At 39.2% G+C, this 14092-nt stretch overlaps 1 protein-coding gene across 2 annotated transcripts in view; it reads right to left on the bottom strand.

Annotated features, from left to right (window-relative positions):
• Positions 1-85: 85 nt before the first annotated feature.
• Positions 86-14092, bottom strand: part of PCSK2 (proprotein convertase subtilisin/kexin type 2) — a 194883-nt gene continuing 180876 nt past the window's right edge. For both annotated transcript variants that reach the window (XM_050952128.1, XM_050952129.1), the window contains exons 10-12: positions 13570-13670; positions 11502-11729; positions 86-3486 (exon numbers count right to left, since the gene is read on the bottom strand). In XM_050952128.1, coding sequence (XP_050808085.1) covers positions 3000-3486; positions 11502-11729; positions 13570-13670 — 816 coding nt within the window. In that variant the 3' untranslated portion in view covers positions 86-2999. The remainder of the gene's footprint in view (positions 3487-11501; positions 11730-13569; positions 13671-14092) is intronic.

The following is a 14092-nucleotide window of genomic DNA, read 5'->3' on the forward strand; positions in this document are numbered from 1 at the left end:
TTAAAAATAGAGCATTTTGAAGTGGTTTCACTGAATACACGTCACATCCCCCATAACTTCTGATAGGCAATGATGATAGGACCTGCCAGTTTACAACATCTCTTTATTTTACTCAGATTATAAAACATCATCACAGGGCTTTATATTTTAACAACATTCACCTGTTTTAAATCAAGAACTGAATTAGTTCCTCTGTTATAAATGCTAATAAATTAATTTATGTTGCATCAGCGATACCATAAAAACTTATTCTAACTGGACATTTTTCAGTGCTTACTCTGATGCAAAAATTCTGAAGAGTCTGAAGTCTAGCTATATATATATATTATATATATATATTGTATATACACTTGGTTTATATATACGCATATCAAAACTCATAATTTCTGTTAATCACCCCTTACAGTCATCTTGCACTTAATAATTTAAGTCAATATTATGAAAATATGAACACCCATTAAGTTATTTTGCTGCTATAAGACATTTAATGTTTAAACAGAGAATTGCAAAATTACATGAATGCAATAGGAATTAACGTACACTTTCATTTAAAATTGCCACAATTTTCTTAATCCAAGAACTTTTTCCATATTTTAGAATACTCTTTAATATGTTTAAATGATCTGTTTCTTTAGTAAATACATACACACAAACATGACGCATGTGTATATATATTTATTGTGTTCATTATATGTAATATATACAATGTATGCTTGCATATATATTACATACTATATGTATGTTCTATATATCATGTGTGTTTGTGTGTTATCAAATGCATATGTACACATAATAGGGGCAAGTTCTTCCCTCTGATATGCACGTGCAACTCCCATTAACTACTGGGAATCACAGGCCCAATTCTAAACCCATTGAAGACAATGGGTGTCTTCCCAGTTCCAAAGACACCCACCTACTACTTTAAGAATTGGCTCATTGCCTACATGTGTGTATGTGAGGTTAGAAGTGGGCCCGTGGTGTCCTTTGGTTTATTTTAAGACCCCCAGATGAGATATAGTTGATGCCTTCCATCTATTGGAACAAATGAACAACATGATTTTAAAAGTCACTCCTATTAGGTGGTATTTTAAAAGTAAAAGCCTGACGGCCTGTTTCTCCTTCCACTTACACCTAAGTGTGACTCCATTGTCTTCACTGGAGTAACCCCTCAGTAACAATGGTGTAAGGCAATGGAAATCCTATGAACACTTAGGTGCTTAACTTGGCTTATAGTATACATAATGTAAACATAGTTTAAGTAGATAATTTGTTTGGGATTTGAAAGGAAAAGAAAAAAAAATCCTGTTATGGAAGGATAAGAGAAGAATATTCACTTGAGATAATAGAAATATACATTCTGGGGTAAAACTATGCATTTCATAACCTGTTGGTGTCATTTTTAATCATTAGATAAATATGTATTCATTTTAATTGTAGTTTGCAACTGATTAACCCAAGCAGCTCTTGATAACACACATTTTAGATGTATATTCTGCATATTAAAAATAGAAAATAATCAAATTCTGAAACTAATTACTGCCAACTTCCTAGGCCCCAGTCCTGCAAACACTTATGCACATAGAGTAGTTATGCTGAAGCCAAAGTAACTACTCATGTACTTAAAGTTAAGCAAGTATACAAGCGTTTGCAGGATTGGGCCTGTAGTTACTATTCAGAGTTTACTAACTGAGCTCCTAGTCCTACAAACACTTTTGGGTGTTGTGTTTGCCACTGCGTGTCATCTCCATTGAGATCAATGGCAGTAAGATAGATCAGGCTCTGAGAGGTTTAATTTACTTTTTTGAATCAGATGCTAAAAACACTCCTAAGTGTAAGAGTTTGAAGACTAGGTCTTTTAAACAGCAACAATGATTTATGGGATAATTTTTCACAAATTTATTCTTTTTTATTGCTAGTCAAAACTAACTTTGCATTGTGCACATATAAAACAATCTAAGCAGCCTTTCTTCTTAAATAAACTGATACAATTCAAAACTGACAAACTCTATCATTTAAAATAAGAAAATTTGAATTAAAAATTGCTTTTGGACTGAAAGTTCATATGCCAAGTTTCTCCTATAGCAAATTACCAACCCCAGAATATAGGGGTTTGTAATGGAAATGCTGACACAGCCTTATCTTATGCTGCTATAATTTCAGTATAAAGGAGAGCAGATGCCATCGCAGAAGGGTAGCTCTCCAGTTTGAATTTCATTCCCAATGTGATGATTTGGCATACATTGATCTGAATTACCAAATTTTAAAAAAATACTTGTGCTTTTAGAACATTTGGACCCTGTTTCCTAATGCACGTCCTTTATCAGACATTTTGTCTCACTTATTACATACAAATGAATCATCTCTAAGTCAAAAAATGTTCTGTGGTGTGTGTAAGTAAAAAGGAAATGGCAATTTCCAAGAGGAGATTACCATCATTCTTCATCTCTAGATTATTTTTTCCTTTTAGGGCCTATGCCTATTCTTACTGAAGCCAATGGGAAAACTCCCATTGAAGTCAATGGCGCAGAATCAGGCTGTTGGTCATTCAAAGGCATCTCTAGCCAACTTGTTACTGTTAACATCTCTATCATGAAAGCTGACCAAATGGGTTCATTACCACTAACTGCCAGTTTTAAAATTTACTCCCTCTTTTTTAAATTTTTAAATACAAACAACATTTACCACAAAAATATGAAGGGAAAAGCCATCACGGTTTTGTTTGCAAGTTATTACCTATTTGTATGACACAAAATCATTTACAGTCACAAACTGTACAGAGTAGTTGATAGGGAACAACATATTTGTGGCTTAGAGTAAAAAAAAAGATTGCTTCGGTTGTAATTAAAATAATCATTGACAGGATCTAAGACTTTAAAATCAATAAAGTATGAGAATTTGGCTATGGAGACATTGTAATGTGTCTAACACAGAGGTCTGGATAGTAGAAAGGTGAGTAGAATGATCTAGAATGGAAAGAGAGACCAACATGCAGAACAGTGCTAGTTCTTGCTCAGTATACTCTTCAGACTTCTCTCTACTGCTTCGTCTAATTCTTCTTCCAGCTCTTCCTTCTTGGACATAGCCAGTTTGGACTGGTAATCTCTTACTATTTGGTCTATATATGGTGCGCTTTGTGTCCCATGTAGCATCAGTGTCCATTCCTTCAGTACTCCCCGCTGTGGCACGCTATCAACAAATCCAACTTCCAGAACCCAAGTGCCTCTGGGGTCTTCTCCCCAAGTGTGTGTTGTCATGAAAGGCCATTTGTCAAAACCCACCTTGGAGTCATCATCTCTTGGACGTCGGCTCAGTAAAATGGATTTAGTCCCCATAGGTGATGTCATGTTGATGTTGAGGTCCCCTCGCCTAGTCGAGTTCACGGTTATAACTGCTTGCACATGTTCTAGGTAGCGGACAAAGTTTTCTTTCCCCTCACAAGCATCAGTTGTAAGTGTTAGAACCAACTTGCCACTTGATGGTATTTTTCTGAGGGTTTAACAACAATAAAATAGGTTACAATGATATATACAGTGAGGCACACCTTATTTTTCATTAAACATCTACATGTGTTTATACAAACACAGAAAAATACTATAATAGAAATTGAAGAACATGAATGAGCAGTGAGAACGGAACTCCTTAGACAAGCAGGAGTTGGAGGTTGTGCCATACATGATTTGAAGACTACGGTAAGTGCTCAAGGATGACCCATTGCCTCAACAAGTTAACTATCAATTCATATGGGTCACCATTGTCATCTTCATATTTACTCATCACCATAAAACTGACCCCGGCTTAAATACCATTATGAAACTCTTCAGTCATCTACATAATGAAGTGGAAAGCAAGCCAAATCCAGAGATTTAAAGTGACCATGGGCACCAAATCCAGATGGTACTTATTTTAAATATTTGCTAAAATCATTATTTTTTATATTATGTTACCTGTTCATTCCCATAGCCTCCTAATATTAAAGTATGTAACCATTTCCTTCTTAACTCAAAGCAATTTATTGAAAGGCAATAAAGGTGCCAAATCTAGATCAACAGGACTCAAGCTTTATCAATACAATATTGGCATTTTAAGGAGTAAGTCAGCACCTGATTTGAAAGTAGTTTACCAAACAGACACAGAAAGAAGTAACACGTTAAGGAAGTACACGCTGAGAATTAAGAAATAGCAATGTCTATTAAAAATTATAGACGGCTTTTTTTGCTTACTAGTATTTCTGGTTCTGGTTTAATTATAGGTTATATTCTCTAGAAAAACTGAGAGCAGCTGGTCTTGTGAGACAGTCACTATTAAAGGATGTCAGAAAGCATTTCTGGCTAGAATGACAGGAGGCCATTTCAGAACCATCAGATTCAAATCTGTATCCTTGCCCTAATCTGCACTCAAACCCAAACCATGAGCCCTATCCCTAATTTAGTCTGGATTATAACACACTTTTGTTTGCTCATTTATACTAAAAAATTGCTATAGTTGACATTTTAAACACATACACACACACAGGGACAACTATTTTGCCACATTCTCAATATGTCAAATCCTGAGGCCTTCCTTCCTTAGTTATTATAACTCAGTTCTTATGTAGAGAAATTTCCAGTGAACTCAACAAAAATTGCCTGAATACGGTTGAAATAAAAACTAGGGACAAAATTTATGGCCAGCCTCTGCATGAGTGCAATTTACACTCTATGGGTGAAATCTTAGCCCCACTTAAGTCAATGGGAGTTTTGCCATTGACTTTGGAGGAGCTTGGATTTCACATTTTGTGCTCGCAATTACACTCTTCGTGCTTGTGTGAGCAAAGCAATTGTTCCCCAATTTTCAACCCAAAAGGCAGAGTTTTGGTGCACTCCTTTCAGGTGCTAGCCAATGGAGAGTGGTAGCAGTGAGTTCACTCCCCAGGTATGCCTGAGAACGCTGGGAGACGCTGTACCTGAGAAAGCAACAATACCAGGGAGGATTTATGTTGGTGCAGCGTGGCTCCACACTGCCATTAGCACATACCCAATAGGCACTCTTGGGCCCTGAAAAATTACCTCAGGAATTGCCTCACAAATCATACTAACTACAGAGGTGGTGTAAAAACCTGTGAATACCTTGAATGCCTTTAACAGCAACATGCAATGAACAACGTAAAATGTTGCCTCTGAGTGAGTGAAGCAGCTGAAAGATATAGGAATTACTTCAGTCATTACAGAAATCCTTTAAATGTAATTATCAAACTCTGTTTGCCTTCTGACCTGCCCAAAAATTCTTCTCAATGGCTAACTTCCATGCCCCCCCCCCCATTATGCAATTGTTCATAATTCTATAGTGTTGCATGTGTCACTCTTTTAAAAAGTGCGGCATTGGTCATGTTGGAATGAAGAAACAGAATTTCCCTTTTAAAAGTAACGTTTGCAATCAGAAAAATAAGGTTGACATTTTACTAAGTGCTATTATGATACAGTGGGACTCAAAAGGAGCCTTTATAAGGGTTATTTGTATATGTTCAAAAATTTAATTTTTCAAAATGCATAACAGGGTGAAATGCCACTCGGCAGGAACGCATGTCCATAGGAAAAGTGGCACTTTATAAAATAAAACTTTTCAAAGTCCATGTTAAGTGGGCTTAGCTTTTAAATGTTGAAATTCATGATTTTTCCCTTGGCAGCAAGAGCAACCCCAATGATAAGGTTGTTGACACTTAGCAACCATTGACTCTTTGCAAGAGGAAGCTGCATTTCTGTCCATTATCAAATGACATAGTTAAACTCTGGTGTCTTGGAATCTTTCACTGCAATACACCATAGAGATCAAAATGTCTAAAGCATCATTAACTAATTTAGAGTCTGTATAGCCTGTAGCTTCAGTGAGACCTTCTATCGCCTCGATCTCTTCAGACCTCGTAGGTTAAGCAGGCTTGGGTTTGAGCAATATTTGGATGGTAAACGTCCCCAAAATACTTTAGGGTTGAAGGAAGTGGGTGTTAGTGAGTCAGCAGCTGGCACTCTTACCATTAAGTCTGCACTAAATGCATGTTCCAGTCTGATGTTAGAGGTGCTGTCTTCCCCAGATGAGATGTAAAACTGAGGCTTAGACTACCTGTAGTGATTAAAGCTCCCATGGCATTTTTTTTCCCAGGAGTGAGATTGCTAACCCAGCTGTTTTAAGAGTATGTGAAGTTTGTAAAGTGCTTTGGGATTCTTTAAGAGGAAAGGCACTGTTGTACATGTAAGGTATTGTTATTAATTACTGATTATTAACTAAATTAATTCAGATTAAGAGGGGGCAACCTGGGAAGAACCATCATTCAATGTTCTCCCTTTAACTTCCATGCACTTTCCAAACCTAAGGTGGTTTTTGTTAAAGCTTTCTGAAATGTACATGAAAATGTGACCTTTTCTTTATTTTAATAATTTAGAATAAAGTTTATTAAAACATCTTAAAATCCAGAACAGTATCCAAATGGTTTTTTTGTTTGTCTTTTTTTTTTAAGATAAATAGGCTCTGTTCCAGCCTAGGTTTTTTAGTATAGTAAAGTAAGAAGGAGGTAAATTATTACAAGATCACTGTCATGCTGTTTAATAATGTTTTTATTTTGAATGTATTATTTTGATGAGAAATGGGTACAAACTGCTACACCTTTAACTATCACTCTTTCCCAATAATAACAAATAGCACAATTCTTCTATGAGCAGTAAAGAAAGCATTTCACAAAGGTGTGGCCATAAGCCTGTCTCCTCTCAAAAGTGACAGTGTTGATCATGAAGTAAATCCTGAGTCTTATGCTATAATGATGATATTACATAGCTCTCATCATAGATCTCAAGGTGCTTTACAAAGGAAGTCAGGATCATTACCCCCATTTTATAGATAGGGAGACTGAGGCACAAAGTAGCAAAGTAATTTGTCTACGGTAATCTAGCAGACCAGTAGTAGAGCTGGGACTAAAACCCATCTCTCCTGAGTCCCCGGCAACTGCACTATCCACTAGGCCACTCTGCCTTTCATAGAGCATTACTAATGGCTTTGGGCCAGATTCTGTTCCCCTTAAATGCATGGAGTAGTACCTTACCAGGACTACCTGAGGAATAAGTAAATACTCAGTGTGTATAAAGGGAGCAGAATCTTGACCATTGTACATATAGTGACAAAGTTCCTTCTCTACCTTGGTGGGTCCTGTGCTTATTGGCAGATTTGCTCGCCTCACAGATTCACCCTGTGGATCGGGAACAGACCAGAGACCTTCCCCTCTGGTAGAACCCACAGTCCAAATCAATTCCTCCTGTGCTTGATCAGGAGTTGGGAGGTCTAGGGGGAACCTGGGCCTGCCCTCTACTCCGGGGTCCAGCCCAGGGTCCTGTGGACTGCAACTGTCTAGAGTGCCTCCTGGTACAGTTGCACGACAGCTACAACTCCCTGGGCTACATCCCCATGGCCTCCTCCAAACACCTTCTTTATCCTCACCACTGGACCTTCCTCCTGATGTCGGATAACACTTGTATTTCTCAGTCCTCCAGCAGTATGCCTACTCACTCTCAGCTTCTTGCACGCCTCTTGCTCTCAGTTCCTCACATGCACTTCCTCTCCCCTGGCTCCCTTTGGCCTGACTGGAGTGAGCCCATTTATAGCATCAGATGGGCCTTAATTAGAGTCAGGTGCTTAACAGCCTCACCTGACTCTTAGCAGGTTAATTGGAGTCAAGTGTTCTCATTAGCCTGGAGCAGCCCCTGCTCTAATCACTCAGGGAACAGAAAACTGCTTATCCAATGGCCAATATATCTCCCTTCTACTACTCTGCTGTTCCCAGCTGGCTGGGTCTATCACAATATTAATAATATAAAATGTTTGAAATAAAGGTATAATGCTATGAAGATTTTATCTTCCAAATCTGATTTGCTACACTGCATGCACCAGCTGTAGATGGGGAGGGAGGCTGATTTAAAAGTCTCTTAGATGTGAAATATGTTATTCTGCCAGTGAAACTTGAAAAAACGTTCTTTGAACAGTTATAAATCAGTGATGATGCAGATCAAATTAATCAAGCTCAGGACACCTGGCTAGAAGTCGACACAACCTCCAATGGTGTGGTGTCATTATTGAGGTCTTGTTGGCATCCATATTTCCTCCATTTTGAAGCCTAGAGAATCTCAAACTTTAAATATTGATGTCTTTTCGTCACATCACACACAATAGGCTGTAGATTCTTCCCTAGCCTGTTTCTGCTAATCAGCAGTGTTGCTATGGCACACTCCGGTCTATCCTGTGCTCACCAACCTAAATATAGAAAACATTGCGGCAGCAATGCCCAACTACAAAAATAAAACAATTATCCATGGCTGAAGCAAAATGTCAGTTACACTTCTCATCATCCAAGCAGAATCGCTGGAGATGGGCTGGATCCTCTTCATATGGGTTTTGTTTTTATTTTAAAACCCAAAGTATAAAGATGTTGCAAATCATGAATTTTATTATCCACACAAGAGGCATGTCGGATGTGTGGCATCAACACTGTATTATTAGACATTTACATAAAACACAAATATTTTAGGTGAATCACATGTACGCTAGTATTTTCTGGCTTGAGTCTGTAACAGATTAGAGAGAGATTTTCAAGCACAGTTACCAGTAAGGTGCCTGACTGTCACTGAAATGGCCTATCATTTGTGCCTTTGAGACCTCCCCTTTAGAAAGCCAGATCTTGGAATTTGTCCGAGCAGTGCTAGGCATAGCTCAGGAGGATGTGAAAAGGTGGCTTCAAGACATTTTTTGGGCCTCCCCTCCAGTTTCTGGGGCTGTTTGGCAAGTTGAGCAGCCATGAAAGGAACGTCTACTCTGCAATAAAAGACCTGTGGCATGGCTGCGGTTGGCCCAGGTCAGTTGACTTGCGCGGGACAGTCCAGGATCAGCTGTGGGGCTATACTATTGCAGTGTAGACGCCCGGACTCTGCGACCCTATGAAGTGGGGAGGGTCTCACAGCCCCAGCCCAAATGTCTTCACAGCAGTTTTTAGTCTGGCAGACCCAGCCCAAGTCAGCTGACCCGGGCTTTGAGACTTGGAGCAATGGGTTTTTTATCACAGCGTAGATAAGGCTTTCTTGTACCTGGGAATCCCTGGAAAGCAAATACATTCCAGCCATATCCCTTATTCCCTGGATACCTCCAATGGGGCAAAGCACCTCTTTAAAAATACTTTAGCAGTAAAGAGCACCAACTTTCATTTATTTTGCCATCCCATCATGTCTTTCAGTTGAGGATCCTTTTTGATGGGGTGACATTAATCACTGCAAAACAACTGCATACTTCTATCTAATACATTTCAGTAGTGGTAATGTGACTGGGAAATTAAGAAAGGAGGAGACTATTAGGTACAGTACTGAGCTATTTTTTGCTGAATATGCTCACAAGATGTCTCTACAATTTTAACTTTTGGACACAGCCAGACGTAACGGACTAACCTCTTTCATTTACCCCAGAATAATCCCCATTTACTTTAAGGGTGCTGCATTAAAGTGATAGAGGTCAGAAATTTTTCAACACATTGTTTTTTTAATTAAAAAATGCTGAGTTATCAAAAACCAAACTTTTCATGAAAAAGGGTTGCAATTGACAGATTTTCCCATGCAAAAAAAGTCAGAAAAAAGTTATTAAATGGAAAATTTCGTTTTCCAGTTTGAAACAAATTTTTGTTTAGAAATTGAAGCTAATACAACTGAAAAAGGTTAAAAAGAAAATAATGATGAAATCAAAACAAAACATTTTGAAATTATCACAACAAAACATTTCAATTGACCCAAAATGGAAAATAAAAGGGTTTTCAATATGCAAATATTGTTGATGATTTGATTTTTCATCCTGCCCAGCTCTACCTGAGGGGAGATTTTGGCCCAATTTGTCTTTATAAATATAATCATTCTGCATTTTAGTTATTCGGTCAAATCTGAATCATCCCTTGGCTTTGGTTTTGCAGAAACAAAATTTAACAGATGAGATTTTGCAAAACCAACTTACAGTCTTCCTGGCCTATCTTAGCTCTGTGCCATGGTGGTACATTGCTTTCTTCTCTTTTTCCTATAAATAATAATGCCTTTAAACAATGGCACTGAAAAGCCAAATTGAAAATGTTATAGGCATAAATTGGCCATCATTAGATTAGTATTTCAAATAATTAAATTGAACTTTAGCTGTTGTAGTCAATTAGTATTAATTGACTCACTTGTTGACTCATTCTACTTTGCACATGAAAGTAATCAGAAAATAATTTGCCTACCTAGCTGGCAATTAGAGATGTGGAAAACATAAAACAAACACATTTAAATGCTGTAATGTTCAAACTGAATCTTTGATACCTGTGAGTGATTGTTATCATTTTCTGGAGTTAAAATTATCCACTAGAATAGGAAATTGCCAAATTTAAATATATCACATTGTAACAGAATATACAATGTTTACACCCAAACACTATTGTAATAATCTTTTTACAAAGTATGCTTTTTAAGGTATCATTTGAAAAGTTATGATTTGCTGGTCAGTACTGTCCTGATAAAATGTGTGTGGTAACATGGTACGTGAAGCTATAAGTTTCTCCTGTATGGTGTGATTAGCAATTTTTTAAACCCCACAGCTCTGCCAAAACAGAAATTGGCAAACAGGTCTGTCCCAAACAAAGGAATATGTGCTCTACTTAATTTGCATTGAAGCAGTAAACAGAGTCATCAAGCAGGAAGGGATGACAAAGGGAGTTCAAACATGTGAGTAAAAGCCAGCAGTGAACATCCTTCCACATAGCCTTTGTGTCCTGTGCCTAGCTCGTAATATTTTTCAAGAGGGGGACTGAAACTACAAAAAGGAGGGTGAAATACTCCAAGGCACCTGTCTCTCCCTGCCAATTGCATTCACTGGACTCAAAGAGACAAAGGAAGCAGATGTTATACTCTGCAGAGGGGTCCTGACCTGAGAATTTGGTCCATAATCTGCTGGAGCATATAATGAGACATTTTGCTTGATTCTAGTACAGTTTGTTAAATTACGTAGTGTATGTCCTATCCAACCCCACCTTCCTTCTGATTTCTTCCTCTGCTGAGAGTTGACAGGTCCTCTCCAAGAGGTGGATGTTACTAAATTAGGCTTTAGGAAACATCTTATCTTTATTTTTCTTGTAACCATTTCTGACTTTTATGCCTTATTACTTGAACTCACTTAAAATCTCTCTCGGTAGTTAATAAACTTGTTTTACTGTTTTATCGAAACCAGTGAGTTTAAATTTAAGTGTCTGAATAACTATTTGAGATAATCGGGTGGCATATTATTCCTTTTAAGGAGTGATAGACTTAAAATATTTGTGCTATCAAGGAGAGGGATGGGCAGTATGGGACATACATTTCTGGGAGAAAATCTGATACTGAGGTTGTATTGGGTCACTGTTTCTGTGTGTGTCTGTCTGTGATCACTGAAGTGCCTGAAAGGGAACAAACTCCATAGACTGGAAAAAGAGCATTGACTTCACTTACTCAGGTTCTTGTATTGATCCTCCAACACAGTGGAATCTCTCTGGAACAGTCTTCCAGTCTTTTGCCATTTTAACCATTGCCCCAGCATCGAGGACTCCATAGCCAAACAAATGGTTAAATTCCAGACCAACACCATTTCTACGCCATTGATGGACTTCGTCATGAAGTTGGTTCCTTTTGGAGGTGAGCACTGTCAGATGCTGCATGTCTCTCCACGTCAGATCCAGGCTATGGAAGAATAACATAGAAAAGGTTGTTATTTTGTGGTGTTAGAAGAAGAATGAGAAAGAATGATGTGGCCAAAACTGTCTTCATTCCATAAAACCTGCCTCAGAAAAAATCCTCCGTATCTTTTGGCCCAGAACAATCTCAAACAAAGATCTATTGACACAGTGCAGCCAAGAGGATCTGAGCACCATCCTTGCCAGGAGGCGTTGGACGTGGATCAGTCGTGTGCTTCAGATGGAAACTGATTCCATCACCAGAGCAGCAATAAGACACCAGAAGGCAAGTGAAAACAAGGCTGCCCAAAACCAACATGGCGAAGTGCTGTGGAAGCCGAACTGAAAAACCTGGGGCACAGCTGGGGAACCATTGAAAGACTTGCCAGAAACAGACAGGAGTGGAGGAGCTTCATCACTGCCCTAAAGGCCAGAGGCGTAATAGGAACATGATGATGATGACGAAGAGAGGATGGTTTTCTCTTTCCATAATAAGTTTGAAAGGACTGGTGTATTTGAACACTCAGTAAGGTAAATGCACTAAAAATAAAGGCATAGACATTGTGGCTCAGGTTTTAGCTATTTTTAGCATGCTAGCCCAAGTCTATCTGCTGAGACTGCCTACAATGGGTGACTGCCATGGGTGACTGCCTACCCATGGGTGACTGCCGGTAGCAAAAATCCTCAACTGCTGGAGACAGGACATTAGATGGGGAGGGCTCTGAGTTACTACTGAGAATTCTTTCCCAAGTATCTGTCTGGTAGGTCTTGTCCCCATGCTCAGGGTCTAACTGATCGCCATATTTGGGAATTTTCCACCAGGTCAGATTGGCAGAGATCCTGGGGGTGGGGGTCACCTTCCTCTGCATCATGGGGCATGGGTCACTTGCAGGTTTAAACTAGTGTAAATGGTGGATTCTCTATAACATGAGGTCTTTAAACCATGATCTGAGGACTTCAGTAACTCAGCCAGAGGTTAGGGGTCTATTCCAGGAGTGGATGGGTGAAGTTCAGTGGCCTGCAATGTGCAGGAGGTCAGATTAGATTATCACGATGGTCCCTTCTGACCAAAGCCTATGAGATTGGGAGGCTTGCTCCCAGCTGCAGTGTAGACATACTCTCTATGGTCAGACTCCCACAGACTGTTCTAGGATTTTAGATCATAGAGATACCTATTAGTCCTCCAGAACTCAAAGTAAAGAGACCCTGTTTGGAGCACAGACTCCAGTCTGCTCACAGCTATAGAAATATGGCAAGTGCACAGGGCATCATGATGGAGACAGTGGTGCTGTGTAGGCAGTCATTCTAGCCATACCTCTACATCCATGGGTGGGTGGGGAACTGGGTGCTAGCCAGGGTTTATATTGTCAGGGAGCAACTGGTGGTAGAGCAGAGGAAAATTCAAGAGGTGGGGGGAATCCATGGGGACACAGCCAGAAGTCGGGACAGAGGAAACTGGAGGAGGGAAACAGGTGAGTCAGCTTGGGGAGGGAGCATTGGGGAGACAGACGGTGGAGTCAGAGAAAGACTATGAAGGGCCCGTCAGCAGGCAGCCAGAGACAAAGCAGGTAGGGAGGGGAGGAAATATCTGTAAAATGAATCAATATATGAAAATAAGGCAGTGCACATTATATACACTATGCAAATTAGGGCATTGCATTATTTACATAAGCTCATCTAAGTTTCTGCACCCAGGGCTTGATCCAAAGCCCGTAAAGTCAATGGGAGTCTTTCTATTTATTTCAGTGGGCTTTGGATCTGGCTGTTCTAGCTTTAACAGCCCTTAACTTCAGCATGACAGACAAGTAATTCAAAAAAACAAAAAATCCCTCTGCTCCTAAACCTACTTAGCCTCCAGTGCCAATGCAAACACGCCAGCTGCCTCTGGTGCAGCTGCAGATGTTCCAGAATGACGTAAGGTACAGTTGCCATATAAATCCGTAGTAGCCTGCAAAAATATCAAAAAAAATGTGTAAGACTAGCTATTTCATTCTCCCTTGTGCTACAGACATGGAACAGCACGGAAGGCAATGCTTGTTGATTAGAGTAACGTTATACTTGTCACTAGAAATAGAATAATTACAGCCCTTTTCAAACTACTAGATCACCTTTAAAAAGAATGGGTAGATACACAGGGCAGGTGGGAACACGTGATTGGATAACGACAGTAAGAAGTAAATATTCATTAACATCTAAAATTCATAGAGAGATTATATTTCTATAAATGTCACAAAGCCCCGCCAGTCATCAATAGGATTTGAACCCAAGACTTTTAGCACCATAGAAGTCTTCTACTGCTTGAGTTACAGGAGTCGCTCCAATAGCAGGCAGTAGTATACGGTGCTATCATCTGTGAGGACTAGCCACTAG

The sequence above is a fragment of the Gopherus flavomarginatus genome, chromosome 4 (assembly GCF_025201925.1).
Source record: "Gopherus flavomarginatus isolate rGopFla2 chromosome 4, rGopFla2.mat.asm, whole genome shotgun sequence".
Lineage (NCBI taxonomy): Eukaryota > Metazoa > Chordata > Testudines > Testudinidae > Gopherus > Gopherus flavomarginatus.